Source organism: Lolium rigidum, chromosome 7, assembly GCF_022539505.1.
Source record: "Lolium rigidum isolate FL_2022 chromosome 7, APGP_CSIRO_Lrig_0.1, whole genome shotgun sequence".
Classification (NCBI taxonomy): domain Eukaryota; kingdom Viridiplantae; phylum Streptophyta; class Magnoliopsida; order Poales; family Poaceae; genus Lolium; species Lolium rigidum.
The window spans coordinates 288,739,718-288,761,033 of NC_061514.1; the positions used below are offsets into that span (position 1 = coordinate 288,739,718).

The 21,316-nt window shown below is 44.4% G+C and overlaps 2 protein-coding genes across 2 annotated transcripts; both read right to left on the reverse strand.

Annotated features, from left to right (window-relative positions):
- Positions 1-219: 219 nt before the first annotated feature.
- Positions 220-6,368, reverse strand: LOC124672942. Its single transcript, XM_047209094.1, has 11 exons — positions 6,170-6,368; positions 5,506-5,619; positions 4,333-4,484; positions 3,671-3,764; positions 2,943-3,013; positions 2,768-2,874; positions 2,220-2,341; positions 1,740-1,828; positions 1,412-1,471; positions 860-964; positions 220-694 (listed from the first exon to the last, which is right to left on the reverse strand). The coding sequence occupies exons 1-11, from the start codon at positions 6,366-6,368 to the stop codon at positions 578-580; spliced, it is 1,230 nt and encodes a 409-aa protein (XP_047065050.1). The 3' UTR covers positions 220-577.
- A 2,593-nt stretch (positions 6,369-8,961) lies between these two features.
- Positions 8,962-10,345, reverse strand: LOC124669947 (GDSL esterase/lipase At2g23540-like). The gene is made up of 3 exons (XM_047206479.1): positions 10,075-10,345; positions 9,545-9,924; positions 8,962-9,459 (listed from the first exon to the last, which is right to left on the reverse strand). Exons 1-3 carry the CDS (start codon positions 10,343-10,345, stop codon positions 8,962-8,964), a joined length of 1,149 nt encoding a protein of 382 aa, XP_047062435.1.
- Between the last annotated feature and the right edge of the window lie 10,971 nt (positions 10,346-21,316).

Sequence of the window (21,316 nt, forward strand, 5' to 3'; positions counted from 1 at the left end):
AAATCGTACTACCTTTATTCCATAATATAGTATGTTTTGGAAAACTAATTTAATTTTCCAAAACATACTATAATATGGAAACAGAGGTATACTTTATAGTACCCAAAACACTTGATAAAACTCAGTAGGCAGTCCATTTCGCCCTGCTGCTTTATTATGTTTGAGATCAAACAACCGTTTAATATAGTGTCCTAAAAAAAATGAATGAGCAATGTTTAAATTTATCCATGCACTGATTTGGTACCGCGATCGGCTGTCCAACACTACAGATGGTCATAAAACTACTTCCCGTTCAGAACACGTATTGTAATTAACTCCAAAAAATATTGCGCTCAATATTTTGTTCAGAACTAGCCATTGTCGGCTTTGATGAATAAACTATATGTGTTTCCACCAGAAAAGGATTTGCCACCTTCATCTATTGTACCAAAACAACAAAGTGTACACGTTATTATGGCAGACGCTAGTGCTACCATGTCAAAACAACATGTCAGATCAAACATCTAGGTTGCTCGCCTGCATCCAGCCCAGTCAAAAAGTTCTCCGAGGGTATCAGGGCACTGCAGAATTTTCTTCTCTATGCTGCTTCGGGCTGAGGGGTAAGCTTGTCCAGATCCACAGAAATGTCGAGGCCTGACTTTGCCATAGAACTGATCATTTTAGGGATGTCCGTAATCAAAGCTTCCTCCATTGCCTGGAATATGTAGATATTTTATTACTAGCCGAATTGTAGAGACCTCAATGTATTTCATGCACGAGGTGATCTTTTCATACTAGAAGAATGCTGTGAGAGTGTATAGGCTAGTATGTGTAATTCCAAGGTAAAAATTGAACCAAAGATCGTTTGTCTAATTCTCACCTTCCTATCATCTTTCTTCTGCCTTTTTGTCACCTCTGTTGGCCATTCAGCAACAAGCTTTTGGAGTTCATCTTTGACAAACGGTTTCTTCTGATCAGGAAGGTGCTAATATACAACCAAAAATGTCATCAGGCAAATGTCTACAAGGATTCATATGCAAAAAACTGAGTGCCAACTATTATGGCATCCCATATTCCCTAGATTTGTGAAAAACATAGACTAAAAATGACAATAGTAGCATGCGTGAAAAACATAGACTAAAAAATGACAATAGTAGCATGCGACCCATAGATGAACGACATTAAGAGTGAGAAAGAGCCACTTTCATCCTGAAACAAACCAGTGTAATGTTCTTGCCTTCTCGGTATGAACAGGAATTCCAATATTGTAGGAATACAAATGCAAGTCTAATAACAGGATGCAATTGGACAACAAGACTATGGAGTGAACCTTGCTATCCAGAAAGAAGATAAGATACTGCTGGTCAATATGAAGCAATAACCAGTATTTGAGAAACATAAATCTAATAGCAATTAGCATTGTGCAACCAACCTTGTACAGGAGTTTAATGGTGGCAGCAGCATTTTCCGGCTTATGATCAAGCAGAGACCCCTGCAATGAGACAATTCACGGCAGGTCTCGTATTAGAAGAAATTAATGTAGCAGAGGAGATACACCCCCGGTCCATGGCAGACAAAAAAAAACAGGTGGTGATGTGATATACTGGTATGCTACGGACGTTACTACATGATTTAGTATACTGCTACTGCTTGACGTGAAAAAATCCAGCTAGTTAAGTTCACACAAAATAAACATTAGAAGAATCAGCATCATAGTTTATTACTACACGTGAAATAATGCCCATACTAGGAACAATTACCTTTGCACATGCAAAACCGGTTGTAAGAGTATAGTGTTTGACAGACTTCCCTCTCAGACTATTGATTTCCCATATAGATTGAGAGTCTCCTGCAGAAGCAGAAATATATTAGAAAGCATCCTTCACAGAAACAAAAATTAGCACTAACTCGGTAACTCCAAAATACAAATGTTTAAAGTTTAAAAAGCAAGAGGGGAACTATGATTAGTAAACGAATGAAATGATTATTATGAGAGGCAACATCACAGCCCAAAAATATAATACCAAATCATAAATTCCCAGATCATCAATACCACTCCTGGATGTTATAGTGAAGATAACTGCCTTAGGAGAGAGAAGGCCAGTTGCAACAAACAATGAAACATATTTAGCAATGCCTCTTGGGCGGACGTCCAGAACAGCAATGCACCTCTAACATAGCTAATCTTAGGCTTAAGTTGGCCATTACGCTATAATTTACATAAGGGTAAAATTGCTTACCAACTTTAGCAGCGAATTCCATCCATATGTCAAATGCAGTACGGCGCAACTTGACTCCAGCCTGAACAAATCTCGCCGCATATTTTGAGAGTAAATCCCATCTATCGGCATTATAGCAGATACTGCATAACACAATATTTGCCCGTGGAATTAATACCTACAAATCATCAGCATCTTGCCTAAAAGACGATTTGGAATACAAATCAAAATCATAACAAACTCTATGACACATTTGTGAAAGATTTACATGATTAAACGTACTTCTGTAGTTCATAGCCTACTAAGATAACATTTTGTGGATTTGTTAGGCTAGAAAAATGAGGCCAAAGCTGGTCAGAAATATCATGCAAAACAGAAAGGACTGATACTATGTAGTAAAACACCCGAATTGATGTATAAGTTCACTAGAGAACTATGCATATTTTCTCATCAATGATCAATTTAAAAGGGTAGAACTTGGCATGCTACAATATGAAGAAATTAAACAACCGAACGAAACAAATGGTACACATCGGCAAATAGCAACTGGGAAATTATGCAAAACATACCTGAAGACGATATCAGCAGTGCCTGGTTGTAATGGTAAGGAATTCCTCCTAAGGACTTGCATTATCCTCTCCATTAGCTTAGTATCATTGTGCTCTTTAGCATGTTGCTGTAGAAGGAGGAAATCATTACAAAGCAACTTGAAAAGATAATCAATGAGCTAGTAACACTGAATACCAGTAGATAATGGGCAGAACCAATGGTTGGCGTTATTCCATAAACATTGTGATTCCATAAAACCTTCAACCCTGCATGCATGGTACAAAATATAAATTAGGGGTTTTCAGTTCCATTAGGGCCTATTTGGACTAGAGGTATTTTTGTGCTCTGGTAATTAGTTGAAATGTGAATTAAAAACTGGAGCACACACAAAAAAATACATCCATTTGAAACAGGGCCTCAAAGTTCTGAAACGTAACAAAGTTAACTTCTGAAGCTAGAATGAGGGCATTGACACACAAATAAAAAAATAGCACAGCAAAGTTCCATAAATCTTTCCTCCACACATTTGGAAAGAGGAAATAACTTATTGTTTACATGCAGTACACGAAAGAAAACATTTATATAACTGAGACGTGACGCACATTATCATCATACCATGTCAACTTTATCTAATGCTTCCTAGTGAATAAGGTTTCAAATCCGTGACAAATTTATGGTTGGGGTTATTTAGCGGCATGCACTTTCTTTCTTTCTTTCTTTCTTGAAAAACTATATAATATCATTGTTTAATTCTTTTTGGTTAGGATTAATAAGCATGCATAAAGCCTAACAGGCAATCTAGAGCTAAATACTAGAAGTACATCAAAATAATATTCATATGTGAACAAAAGGTTGGAAAGGAAATATGGCCCATCATTAGTCAAGGTAACAAATAAAAAACAATCTTTGAGACCGAACTATACCATAGTCAGGGACGCCGACACGAGCGCAAGCCTCAGAAACTTTCATACACAGATGGTCGTTGAAGTTCGCACTGATGCGAAGATTTGATAATCTCTGAATCAATAAAAAAGTGATGGTTTAAGACAGATCTAGTTACAGAAATATATAAATAGCAGTTAAAAAAAAACGCTTGCCTGTACATCCAGAAGAAAACTAGGAAGTACTAACTACAAAGGGAATGAAAATACTGACAAAAAATTGTTACCTATACATAGAATCATCATATGCTAGCAATTAAAATATCTGGACAATCAATTGACATCATGACCCAACATTCTATAACTGTGCTACATATTGCATAGTCAAAATCGTCAGACAAACTTTTCAATATGACCAATATATAATGGAAATTATATGTTAACTTGGCTGAGTGAGCATCTGTGTCACATCGGAATAAAGCAGATCCTGAAATTCAACAGTAGATAGTTTCTCATAACTATGCTAAACTGGGTGGTGATACCAACAAATGAGAATCTGTTGTGATGATGATACTACATGACACATAGTATACGAAACTGGCTTTCGAAGTGGTACACATAAGATACAACAAATACACACAGAGCACGCAAAGGGTGGCAGAATGAAGCATTTCTTATTTACGAGGAAAATGAATGGGACTTACAAATACTCTTAGCTTCTGCAAAATCTGAAAAAGGAGTTTGATGTCCTCCTCAGTGGAGCAACTACTGATCATTGACCATAACAATGCATTTGGAGGCATGGTTTGGGCTTCAACGGATTTCAGCATTTTTTGGTACAGCTCCTCTGCAGATTCTGTGGCCAACAGATATTAGCTAATAGAAACATTATACTAAGAAAAAAACATACCAAAGGGAAGGTTGATGAACCATAGGGAATTCGCACAGATTTTATACAACCAGATAGAAACATATGTGTCACATAACATTACTGTAACAATGAGTGAGACTGTTTAAACAAAAACTGATTTCAATGGATAAACAAATATAGGAAGCATACAAATTCAATTCACTCGTATAAAAAACAAAAGAAAATTCACCAGAAACTTGATTCATTGAACTACTTGTTTTGCTTTGTAAAACAGGTTTTAATTTATCTGCAAACATTTGAAATATATGTCTATGAACTTATAAGAGCCAAATGGAAAGGTCAAACGGGGTAAACAAATATCACATGATAACATCCATTTGAGCGTTAAGAGTCAGGGCAAAAGCCCTAGTGAGTCCAGATGATAGATGGGAGGCAAAACTCGTAAGAGAAATTCTTACTAATGATAAGAAAACAATTGCTATCTATCCCCGTTTCAAAAAAAAAACAATTGCTATCTATCTCAGTAATGGATCTGAAGGCATCTCTGGCTCTCTGCACACATATCAAAATCTCTTCAGTGATCTGCTAGTATTGATTTCAGTAACAGGTTAAGGTCTGAAGGATATTAAATCAATGTAAGAGAATTTGTTATGAATAACACTTAAATTGTCTGGTACAGGGACTTTTTTTCGAGAGTACGGAATTTACAAACATATGTATTGATGTAATAGTAGAAAGGGAGGGACCCTTTGGTTATTTAACTTTGGGTGCAATGTTCGCTCCAGTGAAGGGTGGGAAGTCGAACCAGGCTGGCGTGCAGCACCAGACATTGCCTCTACCACTATCCGCTCAGTTCTCGTCAGTTTTAACTGATAGGTCATGGGAGCTAAACACTAGTACAACTTAGCAAGTTAATGAATGTAGAACGCACTGCAAAGGATTAATGGAAGAGAAGGGACAAAAAGCAAAGGAAAGACCAGAGCAAAACATAGTATTCAAAAGTAACCTTTAGGGTGGTCGATGTCGCTTGATTCTGTCGTGAAATGAGCTTTTGCCACGTGATAGCACACCGATTTCTTACTCTGCCAGTGAGAAGTCCCGGTTCGCAATAGAGAAGTACCTAATTATCAAAGTAATGTAGTCAGCTCGTCTGCTTTGCAAGTAGTTTGCACTACCACAAAACAACTGAATAGACACTCTTAACTAATCACAAAGTGCCTCACCAAGAAGCTAGCCAACCCTGATAGACTCTAAACCATTAATAATCAAATCCATAGGTCACAGCTAACTGGTTACAAATAGCTGCAAATACTCAGCATCGAACAGAAGATTACCGCCTTATGTCAAAAATCTATCACACATAAGCCAAAGCAAGTTGCGGAGCATGACCCACTCAAGGACATCTCCGTCGCAACAAACCCTTAAACCTCATACGCCATTCGGATCCCCTTGTATCCCCACATTTCACAGCATGCCCCTAGTACAGGAACGGAATTCAAGCAAAGGAAACCCCTGGAGACCATGAGGTCGAGATGGTACAGTTCGCACACCAGGACCAGCCCGCGTGCCCACCAGGAGTTCGACGAAATGCCGCATGAACCAACTCGCGGAGCAGCGTGTTGTGGCTACCAGAAGCGAATATACAGATGATTCTAGGAAAGGGAACTCACGGGACAGGTGCGACGAGAAGCTCCTGGCGTGGTGCGGAGAGGAGGAGGGCGAGGCGGGGAAGCCATTCTCTAGATGGGGAAGGGTGGCGAGCTCGGCGCCTGCCGCGCACCCCCGGTGGGAGGCAGAGAGCGCTCCCTGGATCCCGGAGGCCGCCGGCGACGCGAGGAGGCGGCGCGCGCGCGCTGCGGCGGCCTGCATGGCTCGTCCTTGTCCGTGCGGCGGCCGGAGGAGAGGAGAGTTTGGGAGGGGAGAGGGAGGCGGCCTGAGCTGGGCTGGGATTCTGATTAACTCGCCTGGGCTTAACGGCCCAAAGCTACGAGCCACTGTGCTCGCCGGCTCAATCTGGACCGTAAGAATCTGATTCAACGGTTACACCCAAACGCATATTTGGGCGAGCACACTGTTTTTAGTAGCACACTGTGGATGACTGTTTGTACTTACTCAAAGAAAAAAAAAAGTTTGGGTCAAAAAAAAAGAGTTGGATGATGATTGTACCCACTCAAAAGAAGAAAGAAAGAGGGGATGCTTGTAATCACGTAATTGGATGACTGTTGTTGTATCTACAAGACAAGGCTAGTCTTTGCAGCATAATCTTAGATGTTGTGTTATGCACTCCGGACAATTACCGCACCCAGCCCCTCACTTTTGAGATTGTGCCTTGGTCGTTTGGCATTTGTCGTCTTCATGGCAAGGTCTTGCTACATCTATAGCAAGCTGAAGATATCCGGGTCCACACAATGTCATCACCATTGAGTCTGACATCAAGAAGGCTTGTGAGTGAGAAGTTGGTGTAGCCGCCTTCACAGAAGTTGTCCTTAACACAGAAGAATACAAGCAAGCAACTAGTGAAGGAGGTAGACCCAGAGGAGATGTCGACCATGAAGAAGCAGTTTGTTGAGCCTGCCTTAGCCTTCAAGCCATCTTAAGAAACTAAGAAGGTGGATATTCCCGAGGGTGACAACTCCTAGCAAGCCACCATTGGTGCCGACTTTGACCCCAAGTAGGAAAGCGTGCTCGTGGAGTTCCTACGTGTAAATAGAGATATATTTGCATGGAAACCTTGTCTGGTGTTCCTAGGAAAATTACCTACCACTCCCTAAACATCTATCCTAATGCTAAGCGTATTAAACAAACTATCCGGCGCTTCAGTCCTAAAACACAGTGTGCGATATGGAAGGAGATAGCATGTCTCCAAATTGGCGGCTTCATTAGAGAAGTCATACATACTAAGAAGCTAGCAAACCATGTACTTGTCCCTAAAAAGGACACTAAGGAATTAAGAATATGCACCGATTACACGACTTTGAATAAGGCTTGTCCCAGTGCTACCAGATGATGAAGTGCTTAAGCAGCAGCTTTTCTGACGAGCCAAGGCATACATTGTCTCATCAATGGCTAATTATATAAGTGGAGCTCACTGTTGTCTTCCAGCGATGTGTCTCTCCGAAAGATGGATTAGAAATCCTAAGGGAAATCCATATCGACGACATCATGCCTGCGCCAGATCGCATGTCGCCAAAGCCTTTAGGCTTGGCTATTACACCGCCAAGGCTGATTCCTAGAAGATAGTACAAACATGCATGATTCCTAGAAGATAGTACAAACATGCATTGGTTGTCAATATTATTCAACTAAGCCACATGTGTCGGCTACCGAGTTGAAAAGCATCCCCATGGTGCGTCTAGAACAACAACATTGGGATACACTCATATCCTCGTTGTGGTAGATAAATTCGCCAAGTGGGTTGAGGCTAGACCCATAGCAAGCCTCAGTGGTGAAACAGTCACATGTTTCATCAAAGACGTCATCCTTAGGTATGATATTACGAATAGTATTATTACTAACAATGGAAGTAGACTGTTGCGGGGAGAGCACAAGCAATACTTCTACCATATGAGTATGCAGATATTAGCAACATCAATGCCGCACCCCCCATCAAGTGGGCGAGTGGAATGCATGAATGGCTTTATCCTACACGACATTCATCCTTGGCTAGGAGTTCCTCTACATCGAGCGGCAGGAGCTTGGATGGAAGAATTTTCGGGTGTGCTTTGGAATATACGCATAACTCCAAACAGGTCCACGGGTTACACTCAATTCTTCTTGGTCTATGGAGCATAAGATATAGTGCCGAGTGACATCTCTCATGATTCTCATGCGATTTCCACCTACGAACAAGAAAATGTGGAGCAACACTGACAAGATGCGATTGATCTCCATGATGAAAAAAAAAGAGTTACCTTTCGAAAAATCAGCTATCTATCAGTAGGAACTGAGTAGCTATCATAGCCACAGGGTAAAACACCACTCTTTCGACAAGATGTGCTTTTTGTTGGAATGGTGAAGCTTCAGTTTGGACGATTAGGAACCCTTCAAGAATATTTTGCCTTCCGGGGTATTCCGAATAGGGTATACCAGGACATGCTTAAACTAGCAAGTCCGAGTGGCCCATAAAGACGGAATATTCATTCGGTGGGAGGCGATGTTCCCGTCGACAGTGAGGCGTCTGTGTTGACTTCGTCAATTTCAAGATCCAATCCACCGGCTCAGTCTTCCGGGGGTGCTCATATGGGTAGGGTGTGCGTGTGCGTTCATAGGGCGAGTGTATGCGCGTGTATGTGAGCGTCTGCGTTTGTACTGTGTTTCAAAAAAAAAGTGAGCGGCGGCAAGATTCAAACCATGAGCAATCGTGCAGCGTCTTCACTTCATACATCAAATATGTTCCCAATTAGACGCCAACTAATCACATCCCAAAAAGAATGTCACCCAACCGAAGCTAGACCGGACCAATCTAGAGCTTGAAGAGCTTCCTGAGGTTCATGGGCGAGATGTACTTGCTGTCGCCGTCGACGATGTACTTTGCGAGCAGCAGGTTGGCCTTCTCGCTGGGGTGGTAGGGGTCCCAGAACACGTGGTTCTGCCGGTCGTCGCACATGCTCGACTGCGGCCCGCACGGCACGATCCCGGCGTACCGCCCGCCGTTGCCGCAGCACGCCACGCTCGCCGTCTTGAACCCGTACTTCTGGTGGTTGGCGATCAGCTCCATCACCAGGTCGTACACGTTCGCCAGGCAGAACCTCCCGCCGGGGAGCCCGCCGGTGCCGTCGCTGCCGCCGTTGAGCTCGATGAGGAGCTCCCGGAGGCGCCCGTTGTACTGCGCGGCGAGCGTGTTGGGGAGCTTCACGCACTCGTTGTCCCCGACGCGGTTCAGCGTCTTCTGGTACGGGATGCACCCCAGCGGCCCCACGTTCGCCACCACGAACTTCCTCGCGTCCAGCGCGTGCAGCCTCTGCATATCCATATGTCACTGATCATGAACACGCAGGTACGTACGCCATTGTCGAGCAGATGGAATCAAGGGCCAGTTTACGTACCGTGAGCTGCTCGCGGAGGTGGATGATGAGGTCGTTGATGAAGCCGTCGGGGGACTCGGCGACGCGGGTGCCGGCGGAAAGCACGGGCATGAGGTAGTTGTTGAGGAAGTCGTTGGAGCCGACGGTGATGGAGAAGATGGCCTTCCTCTGGATGAACTCCTTGGCCTTGGCCTTGCCCAGCAGGTCGTCCAGCTGCCGCCTCGTGATGTTGAAGTAGTCTATCTGGATGTCCATGCTGATTCGGTTCACGAACACCCGGCCCGTCCCGTTCAGGATCCCGGCGCCCCCCGACGCGTAGTTCACGCCGTTGAGCAGCGCGCCGCCCGTCGTGTTCGGGGCCAGGAACGGCGGCGAGTAGTCCGCCTGCCCAAGCATCTCCCCTGAAAATGGAATTTGCATGTAAGTGACAGAGTGATGGCAACTTAATTGGTTCCTACAAAAACAAACTGATGGCGACTAATGTTCAGTTGACACTAATGTATTCAGGTTACAAAGACTGGGATTAATATTTAAGCTCCTAGATTGTTTACCGATGATGTCGGCGATGGTCCTGCCGTTGGTGAACCGGCCGGTGGGGTTGCCGCCGGAGGCGGCGAAGTCGATCCCGTTGGGGTTCATGTCGGCCTTGGAGAGCGTTGAAAGGTAGTTGTTGTTCCCGGCGTCGACCAACGAGTCCCCGAAGATGAAGGACGCCCCGGGCGAGTCCTCGTCCACGACGTCGTCCGCTCCTACCCTCGCCACCGCCGCCGTCAAGCACAGCACCGCCATCGCCACAGCCGCCCAAGCCATCGATCTCTCCATGCAGCAGATCAAGCTACGCGTACTGAACTGAACTTGCACGAGAGGGCTGCAGGAACTGTGGAGGGTTTGCTGTGCCGTGGGCGGGCTTGATATGGAAGCTGAGTCTGAGTGGAGGGTTTGGTTTGACGCCTGCTGTGGTGGACAGTGCTAGATATGGTAGTTAAGCGAACATTGCTCTCACTCAGTCACTCTCGTCGCAACTCTCCTGCAGGTATACCCTGGACTCTTGGAGATGCGACTACTTTAGTCAGCAACGATGGTTGATGCGCGTTGGACGACCGAAAAGCGGCGCCTTTTTTCCTCTGCTGGAGCGGTTGGGTCGAAGTTTAGGTGGCCTGAAATAACCAAACGATGCATGCGTTACATGGAAAGACGTACTCTCGTCGTTGTGGCAGATGGTTTCTGTGGGGTTTGCAGTTTTTGGGAATGGATGGGTGATGTAGGATTCGAGATACACTATGGACCAGTTTGGTTGCTCCCATGCCGTTTAATTTTCGGAATTACTAGGCTAAAATTCATGCATTTGGTTGCCCGAGCTCTTGGTTGCCTTCTTCTCCTCCCATGGCGGCGAGTACTTCACACTCATGATGGGTCATAATGCTTGTTGGTAGTGATTGATGTGCAAATAGAGATGGTTATGACCAAATTTATAGGGCGTATATATATATATATATATATAATGTAACTAGGTTGTATTATTTTGTAAGGCTTACAAGCTTCTAGGCATGATTTGATCCTTTTGGAGTGTTGTGGAGGTAAAGTGCTCCATATGATTCAGGAGGCTTAAGTGAGCCCAAAAGAAATATACAATAAAAGGTGTGCAAACCCAATTATTTAAGGAGAAACAAGTGGATTTTTTTATCACCCGGTTCCTATTGATCCGTTGAAAACTTCTCCATATAATTTGATGTTTAAAATATTAATATCCAACATGTTTCCAACATATAAGAAGTTGCCCCATTGTTTAAGTTGATTTACAAGGGTCTTCACGAAATCCCATTATGTTGGCGTCCAACTCTCGAAAACAAGAAACCGTAACTTTCGTATTTTGGACTTTCAGAAATCTTATGGAGGTCAATTAATTCGGGGATTTTTGACACACATTTTTTATGGAAAAGAATGACAACTAGACCAAACCGGAGACCATAAAGCTAATGTCATCCCGGATAGCTCCATGGTTTGGCCCACAAGCAAATCCGAACAAGGTTGGCTTCTGGCCCCTTGATACGTCTCCAACGTATCTATAATTTCTTAGGTTCCATGCTAGTTTTATGACAATACCTACATGTTTTGTTCACACTTTATGATGTTTTGATGCATTTTCCAGCACTAACCTATTAACAAGATGCCGAAGCGCCAGTTCCTGTTTTCTGCTGTTTTTTGTTTCAGAAATCCTACACAGGAAATATTCTCGGAATTGGACGAAACAAAAGCCCACGGTCTTTGATACGTCTCAAACGTATCTATAATTTCTGATGTTCCATGCTTGTTTTATGACAATACCTACATGTTTTGTTCACACTTTATATCGTTTTGATGCGTTTTCCGGAACTAACCTATTGACGAGATGCCGAAGTGTCAGTTCCTGTTTTCTGCTGTTTTTGGTTTCAGAAATCCTAGTAAGGAAATATTCTCGGAATCGGACGAAATCAACGCCCAGTACCCTATTTTCACCGGAAGCTTCCAGAACACCCGAGAGTCGCCAGAGGGGGGCCACTGGGCCACCAGACACCAGGCTGGCGCGGCCAGGGTGTGGGCCGCGCCCCCTGTTGTGTCACCGCCTCGTCGACCTTCCGACTCCGCCTCTTCGCCTATATAAAGGTCCCTGACCTAAAACCCCGATACGAATAAGCCACGGTACGAGAAAAGTTCCAGAGCCGCCGCCATCGCGAAGCCAAGATCTGGGGGACAGGAGTCTCTGTTCCGGCACGCCGCCGGGACGGGGAAGTGCCCCCGGAAGGCTTCTCCATCGACACCACCGCCATCTTCATCACCGCTGCTGTCTCCCATGAGGAGGGAGTAGTTCTCCATCGAGGCTCGGGGCTGTACCGGTAGCTATGTGGTTCATCTCTCTTCTATGTACTTCAATACAATGATCTCATGAGCTGCCTTACATGATTGAGATTTATATGAGCTTTGTATCGCTACTAGTTATGTGCTACTCATGTGATGTTATTAAAGTAGTCTATTCCTCCTGCATGGTGTAATGGTGACAGTGTGTGCATCGTGTGGTTCTTGTCGTAGATTATGATCATAATCTCTTGTAGGTTATGGAGTTGATTATCGCTATGATAGTATTGATGTGATCTATGCCTCCTTCATAGTGTAAAGGTGACAGTGTGTATGCTATGTTAGTACTCGGTCTATTTTGCAAAGATCTATTATGCTCTAAGGTTACTTAAACATGAATATCGAATGTTGTGGAGCTTGTTAACTCCGGCATTGAGGGTTCGTGTAATCCTACGCAACGAATGGTGTTCATTATCAAACAAGAGTATATGTAGCACAAGGAAGAGAACTTATTTATTATGTGATCAATGTTGAGAGTGTCCACTAGTGAAAGTATGATCCCTAGGCCTTGTTTCCACCACAAATAATTGCTTCCCACGCTAGCAAGCTATTTTCTGGCGCCGCTTGTTTACTCGTTTTACTTGCATCTTTACTTTCCGCAATATTACCACCATCTATACCACCTGTGTTTTACTATCTCTTCGTCGAACTAGTGCACCTATACATCTAACAAGTGTATTAGGTGTGTTGGGGACACAAGAGACTTCTTGTATCGTGATTGCAGGGTTGCTTGAGAGGGATATCTTTGACCTCTTCCTCCCTGAGTTCGATAAACCTTGGGTGATCCGCTTAAGGGAAAACTTGTTGCTGTTCTACAAACCTCTGCTCTTGGAGGCCCAACACTGTCTACAAGAATAGAAGCACCCGTAGACATCAAGCTTATTTTCCGCGGAAGGTTCCAGAGCACCGAAGGAGAGACAGAGAGGGGCCAAGGGGGCCCCACCCCACAAGGCGGCGCGGCCAAGGGGGAGGGCGCGCCCCCCTATGGGGTGGGCCCCTCGAGCGCCCTCCGACTCTGCCCTTTCGCCTATATAATCTCTCCGTCGTGAAAACCCTAGTACCGAGAGCCACGATACGGAAAAAGTTCCAGAGACGCCGCCACCGCCAATCCTATCTCGGGGGATTCAGGAGATCGCCTCCGGCACCCTGCCGGAGAGGGGAATCATCACCGGAGGGCCCTACATCACCATGCCCGCCTCCGGACTGATGCGTGAGTAGTTCATCCTTGGACTATGGGTCCATAGCAGTAGCTAGATGGTTGTCTTCTCCTCTTGTGCTATCATGTTTAGATCTTGTGAGCTGCCTATCATGATTAGGATTATCTATTTGTAATGCTACATGTTGTGTTTGGTGGGATCCGATGAATATGGAATACTATGTCAAGTTGATTATTGATCTATCATATATGTGTTGTTTATGTTCTTGCATGTTCTCCGTTGTTAGTAGAGGCTCTGGCCAAGTTGATACTTGTAACTCCAAGAGGGAGTATTTATGCTCGATAGTGGGTTCATGCCTCCATTGAATGCGGGACGATGTGACGGAAAGTTCTAAGGTTGTGGATGTGCTTGTTGCCACTAGGGATAAAACATCGATGCTTTGTCTAAGGATATTTGTGTTGATTACATTACGCACCATACTTAATGCAATTGTCTATTGTTTGCAACTTAATACTGGAAGGGGTGCGGATGCTAACTCGAAGGTGGACTTTTTAGGCATAGATGCATGCTGGATGGCGGTCTATGTTCTTTGTCGTAATGCCCTGATTAAATCTCATAGTGATCATCATGATATGTATATGAATCTTTATTTGTCAATTGCCCACCTGTAATTTGTTCACCCATCATGCTATTTATCTTATTGGAGAGACACCAGTAGTGAACTGTGGACCCCGGTCCTTTCTTTTACATCTGAAATACTATCTACTGCAATCTCTGTTCTTTGTTGTTCTTCGCAAACAAACATCATTCTCCACACCATACGTTTAATCCTTTGTTTTCAGCAAGCCGGTGAGATTGACAACCTCATTGTTAAGTTGGGGCAAAGTATTTTGATTGTGTTGTGCAGGTTCCACGTTGGCGCCGGAATCACTGGTGTTGCGCCGCACTACACTCCTCCACCAACAACCTTCACGTGGCCTTCATCTCCTACTGGGTTCGATAAACCTTGGTTTCTTGCGAGGGAAAACTTACTGTTGTGCTCATCATACCTTCCTCTTGGGGTTCCCAACGGACGTGTGCTGTACCGTCACAAGGAAGCTTCTACACGCTAGCAGCTACTTTTTCTGGCGCCGTTGCCGGGGAGATCAAAACACGCTGCAATGGGAGTCTCTCACATCCAATCTCCTTACTTTGTTTATTGTCTTGCTTTACTTTACTTTATTTTCTGTCTTGTTTGCTTTATATCAAAAACACAAAAAAATTAGTTACTTGTTTTTACTTTATTTTATTCTGTTTGTTTAGTTTACTTTCATTACTGATAAAATGAATACTCCTGAAAATACTAAGTTGTGTGATTTCACTAGCACAAATAATAATGATTTTATATGTACTCCTATTGCTCCACCTGCTACTACAGCAGAATTTTATGAAATTAAACCTGCTTTACTGAATCTTGTTATGAGAGAGCAATTTTCTGGTGTTAGTACTGATGATGCTGCTGCCCATCTTAATAATTTTGTTGAACTTTGTGAAATGCAAAAGTATAAGGATATGGATGGTGATATTATAAAACTGAAATTGTTTCCTTTCTCTTTAAGAGGAAGAGCTAAAGATTGGTTGCTGTCTTTGCCTAAAAGTAGTATTGATTCATGGACTAAATGTAAAGATGATTTTATAGGTAAATATTATCCTCCTGCTAAGATTATATCTTTGAGAAGTAGCATTATGAATTTTAAGCAATTATATAATGAACATGTTGCTCAAGCATGGGAGAGAATGAAATCTTTGGTGAAGAATTGCCCTACCCATGGACTAACTACTTGGATGATCATCCAAAACTTTTATGCAGGATTGAATTTTTCTTCGAGGAACCTATTAGATTCAGCTGCTGGAGGTACTTTTATGTCCATCACTTTGGGTGCTGCAACAAAGCGTCTTGATGATATGATGATCAATTACTCTGAATGGCATACGGAAAGAACTCCTCAAGGTAAGAAGGTAAATTCTGTTGAAGAAACCTCTTCTTTGAGTGATAAGATTGATGTTATTATGTCTATGCTTGTTAATGGTAGATCTCATGTTGATCCTAATAATGTTCCTTTAGCTTCATTGGTTGCTCAAGAAGAGCATGTTGATGTGAACTTCATTAAGAATAATAATTTCAACAACAATGCTTATAGGAATAATTATGGTAACAACAACTATAGGCCATATCCTTCTAATAATGGTAGTGGTTATGGTAATTCCTATGGTAATTCTTACAATAATAATAAGAGTGTACCCTCTGGTCTTGAAGTCATGCTTAAAGAATTTATTAGTACACAAACTGCTTTTAATAAATCTGTTGAAGAAAAGCTTGGTAAAATTGATGCTCTTGCTTCTAAGGTTGATAGTCTTGCTCTTGATGTTGATCTTTTAAAACTGAAAGTTATGCCTGATGAAGTTAAAGATACTAAGTTTGCTAAAACAAATGCTATCCAAGTTCGAATTAATGACAATATTAGAATGAATGCTGGCTGAATTGCATGCTAGGTGGGAAAGAGAAGAAAAAAAAACTTGCTAAAGAGAATAATGTAGCTAAAGTCTGGACTGTTACCACCACTAGTAATGTTGATTCTTCACATGTTGCTAAACCTCCTACTATCAATGGTAAAATAATTGGTGTTGGCAATGTTTCTAATTCTACTGCCAAGCGTGTAAAATTGCCTGAAACTGCTGAAACTGTTTGTGATAATAGTGCTGAAATTTTTCAGAATGTTGTAGATCATAATGGTTTAGATTTTGATAGTTGTCATATTTCTGAAGTTATTAAGTTCTTACAAAATCTTTCTAGAAATCCTAATGCTAGTGCTAAAAATTTAGCCCTTACAAAACATATTACAAATGCTCTCATTAAAGCTAGGGAAGAGAAAATAAAATTTGAAGCTTCTATTCCTAGGAAGTTGGAAGATGGTTGGGAGGCCATCATTAAGATGAAAGTCAATGATTTTGATTGTAATGCTTTATGTGATCTTGGTGCAAGTATTTCTGTTATGCCTAAGAAAATTTATGATATGCTTGACTTGCCACCATCGAAAAATTGTTATTTGGATGTTAATCTTGCTGATAATTCTATAAAGAGACCTTTGGGGAGGATTGATAATGTTCGCATTACGGTTAACAATAACCTTGTCCCCGTTGATTTTGTTGTCTTGGATATTGAATGCAATGCATCTTGTCCTATTGTTTTGGGAATACCCTTTCTTCGAACTGTTGGAGCTATTATTGATACGAAAGAAGAAAATATTAAGTATCAATTCCCTCTAAAGAAAGGTATGGAACACTTCCCTAGAAAGAGAATGAAGTTGCCTTTTGATTCTATTATTAGAACAAATTATGATGTTGATGCTTCTTCTCTTGATAATACTTGATTTGCACTTTCTGCGCCTAGCTGAAAGGTGTTAAAGAAAAGCACTTCTTGGGAGATAACCCATGTGATTTTTACTACTGTTTTGTTGAGTCTTGGAAGTTCTTACTACTGTAGCAACCTCTCCTTATCATGTTATTGTGTCAAGTAAAGTCTCTAATAGAAGGTTGATACTAGATTTGGATTTCTACGCAGAAACAGATTTGTTGTCTATCACGAATTTGCGTCCTTCTCTCTGTAGAAGAATCAAAAAAAATCAGCGAAAAATCATGCATGATCCTCAGATACGTACGCAACTTTCATTAGTTTTGAGTTTTTGCATCTGAGCAAGTTAAGTGCCTCAGAAAAATTAGTCTTTACGGACTGGTCTGTTTTGACATGGTAGCCATGACGTTCCAACGCGGAGGTCCAGGAGGCGGAAGAGGCCGCGGACGTGGAGGCGGAGCAGGCAGGGGCCAGCAGCGCGCTGACGAGGTCACCGCAGCCGGATCCCGCGCCCCCCAAACGTACGAAGAATACAGGGATATGCCGTGCCTGGCCCATCTGGATCCGGCTACGGGCAAATCCACCCATACCAATCGCAACTGCAAGTGGGTCAACGATCTGAAGAATGACCCGGAGGCAGGATATAAGCGAGCCCGGAAGCACCGCCCGCGCGGCAAAGGAGGCAAGGGCAAGAACAAGGACAAAGAGGATGACAGTTCCGAAGCCATGGATGAGGATGACGCTTCGCCGGAACCCAAGGAGGGTACCGCAGCTAACAAATCTAACCCCTTTGGCAAGAAGAGTGTCGGAACTTACCACACCTTCCTCGGAACCCCAACCGTCCGCGCGAAAAATCAGCGCTCCGGATCTTGAACGCCACGGTTCCGGCTGTGCCGCGATGATGTCAAGTGGTCGGAGAAGGCTCGTACGTTTGACGGGTCGGACCACCCGGCCGTCATCCCCAAAGAGTGCTACGCCCTGGTTGTGAGTCCCCGCATAGACGGGTATGACTTCTCCAAGTGTCTTATGGACGGAGGAGCTAGCACGAACATCATGTACCTGGAGACCCTGGAGAAGATGAACCTCACCAAGGAACAGCTCAAACACAGCACCACTGAATTTCATGGTGTGGTTCCGGGTAAGAAGGCAAACTCTCTAGGCAGCATCAAACTTCCCGTGGCCTTCGGCAATGTGAACAACTACCACGAAGAGATGATCACGTTTGAAGTGGTGCCCTTCAAAAGCTCCTACCACGTGATCTTCGGCAGGCCCACCTACCACAAGTTCCACGCCAGGGCATGCTACATCTACAACAAGCTCAAGATTCCGGGTCCTAACGGTTGGATCACCGTGTCCGGAGACTACAAGAAAGCTAGGGACTGCGAGGAAGGCGAAGCCGCCTTTGCGAGAATCCGTCATATCCGGAGAGGAGTTGCAAGGCTACGAGCCGCGGTGGATCCGGCCGAGATGCAGACCACCAAGAAGCAGATCTCCGAACAGAAGACCTCGTTCAAGGCCGCGATAGAAACCAAGAAGCATGACCTCATTGAAGGTGACAGCTCCAAGCAGGTTTCAGTCGGAGCCAACATGGACCCCAAATAGGAAAGCGCGCTCATCGAGTTCCTCAGAGCTAACATGGATATCTTCGCATGGCAACCTTCTGACATGTCCGGAGTACCAAGGGAACTCGCCGAGCACTACCTCAACATAAATCCGGGTGCAAAACCGGTGAAGCAAGCTATGCGACGCTTTGGAGACAAGAAGCGCCGCGCCATAGGAATGGAATTAGCAAAGTTACTAGAGGCAGGTTTTGTAGTAGAAGTTATCCATACTGATTGGGTCGCAAACCCCGTCCTTGTACCCAAAAAGAATTCTGAAATACTAAGAATGTGCATCGATTACTCCGGCGTGAATAAACATTGTCCGAAAGATCCGTTCCCCTTGCCGCGCATTGACCAAGTCATTGATTCGACGGCAGGGGCGGAGCTTCTATGTTTTCTTGACGCATATTCCGGGTATCATCAGATCTTGATGAAGGAGTCTGACCAAAAGGCGACCTCCTTCATCACACCCTTTGGCACATACTGCTATGTTACCATGCCTTTTGGCCTGAAAAACGCAGGTGCCACATACCAACGTACGATGCAGCGGTGCCTGAAGGACCAAATCGGCCGGAACGTGCACGCCTACGTTGACGACATCGCGGTCATGACCCGAAAGGGATCCGACCTGCTGAGCGACCTTAAGGAAACCTTTGATAATCTCCGACGGTACAAGATGATGTTGAATCCGCTGAAGTGCGTCTTTGGCGTACCAGCAGGAAAACTCCTTGGCTTCATTGTTTCTCACAGGGGCATTGAAGTTAACCCGGAAAAAATCAAGGCTATCCTGAACATCAAAAGGCCAACTTGTCTCAAAGATGTGCAACGATTAACTGGTTGCGTTGCGGCAATCAGTAGATTTGTTAGCCGTCTTGGCGAGAAAGCTTTACCTCTATACAAGCTGCTGAAGAAAATAGACAAATTTGTCTGGGATGAGGCAGCGGATAAAGCACTTCAGGAGTTGAAAAACATACTCTCCTCCCCACCTATATTGGCAGCTCCAGCTGAGTCAGAGCCTATGCTCCTCTACATAGCGGCTACCAACAAAGTTATCAGCCTCGTAATCGTGGTGGTGCGAAAGGAAGAAGGATTTGAGCACGGAGTCCAAAGGCATGTCTATTACATTAGCGAAGTCCTGACGGAATCCAAGCGAGAGATACCCTCACTTTCGAAGCTAGCATACGGAGTTTTCCTAGGCAGCCGGAAGCTGAGACACTACTTCCAGGAGCACCCAATGACAGTGGTGAGCAAGGCTCCCCTGACAACAATCATCAACAACTCCGACGCAACAGGACGCGTAGCAAAATGGGGCATTGAATTATCTGCCTTTGACATCAACTACGAAGCCCGAACTGCAATCAAGTCTCAAGTTCTAGCGGATTTCATCGCGGATTGGACTGAAGCACCGGAGGGCACACCTGTGCTGGAACCTGAAGCTTGGGTCATGCACTTTGGAGGATCCAAGTAGCATCAAGGCTCGGGGGCTGGAGTTAGCTTGAAGTCACCTACTGGAGAAGAAGCTGCGATACGTTCTGCGGATTCACTTCGAAGCAACCAACAATATGGCGGAATACGAGGCTCTACTACACGGTCCGCGCATCGCTAAGGAAATTGGGATCAAGCACATCATATGCTTGCGGAGATTCCGACCTGGTGGCACAACAAGTAGCCGGAACCTGGAACGCCGAAACTCCGTCATGGCGGCTTACGGAGACGAAGTGGACGAGATCGCCAAGTGCTTCCTCGGATACGAAGTCAAGTACGTCAGGAGAGACGATAACACAGCAGCAGACATGTTGTCCAAGCTCGGATCCGGCAGGAAACCAATTCCGCCCGGAGTTTTCCTTGAGCATCTACGAGTACCCTCAGTGAAGGGCGCAAACCCGGAAAATCCCGATCTGGCAGTTTCTCCGGCTAAGGAAGTGATGGCAATCATTCCGGCCTGGACTCAGCCGTTTCTGGATTACCTCATTGATCAAAAGTTGCCGGAGGACGAGGTCCACGCACGTCAGATCATCAGACGAGCAAGATCCTACACAATTGTTGATGGACAGCTCTACAAACGAAGTGCAAACGGGGTATTTCTCAAATGCGTCTCTAGTCAAGATGGCATTGAAATCCTCAGAGAGATCCATGCAGGGGATTGCGGGCATCATGCCGCCCCCAGGTCCCTCGTTGCAAAAGCTTTTCGGTTAGGATTTTACTGGCTAACAGCTAAAGAAGACGCTGACAAGCTGGTGAAAACTTGCCGAGGTTGTCAGTACTACGCTACTCAACCAAACGCTCCAGCCCAAGAGCTGAGGACCATCCCTATCACCGGCCGTTCGCGGTCTGGGGGCTCGATATGGTTGGTAAGTTAAAAAAATCATCTCCTGGTGGTCATGAATACCTCCTGGTCGCTATTGACAAGTTCAGTAAGTGGATCGAGGCAAAGCCAGTGAGAAAAGCCGACGGTGCTACGGCACTAAAATTTGTTTGCAGCCTCGTGACGAGATTCGGCATCCCACACAGCATAATCACAGACAATGGCACAAACTTTGCGCAGGGAGAACTCAAGGATTACTGCGATGAAGTTGGGATCCGGCTTGACCTTGCGTCTGTGGCTCATCCACAATCTAATGGTCAGGTCGAGCGAGCCAATGGCCTTATACTAGCCGGAATCAAGCCTCGCCTTGAAGAACCGCTGCGCCGCGCAGCCGGAGCTTGGGCTGATGAGCTGGACTCTGTTCTGTGGAGTTTACGAACTACCCCT

What these genes read in the sequence shown, in the direction of transcription:
- LOC124672942 (XM_047209094.1), bottom strand. Translation starts at nt 6,368, where the DNA reads ATGCAGGCCGCCGCAGCGCGCGCGCGCCGCCTCCTCGCGTCGCCGGCG. An exon ending in CTTCTCGTCGCACCTGTCCC is followed by an intron (nt 5,620 to 6,169) that starts GTGAGTTCCCTT and finishes TTTGATAATTAG; the next exon opens with GTACTTCTCTATTGCGAACC. An exon ending in AGAAGAAAGATGATAGGAAG is followed by an intron (nt 695 to 859) that starts GTGAGAATTAGA and finishes TACATATTCCAG; the next exon opens with GCAATGGAGGAAGCTTTGAT.
- LOC124669947 (XM_047206479.1), bottom strand. Translation starts at nt 10,345, where the DNA reads ATGGAGAGATCGATGGCTTGGGCGGCTGTGGCGATGGCGGTGCTGTGC. An exon ending in GACCATCGCCGACATCATCG is followed by an intron (nt 9,925 to 10,074) that starts GTAAACAATCTA and finishes TTCCATTTTCAG; the next exon opens with GGGAGATGCTTGGGCAGGCG. An exon ending in ACCTCCGCGAGCAGCTCACG is followed by an intron (nt 9,460 to 9,544) that starts GTACGTAAACTG and finishes ATGGATATGCAG; the next exon opens with AGGCTGCACGCGCTGGACGC.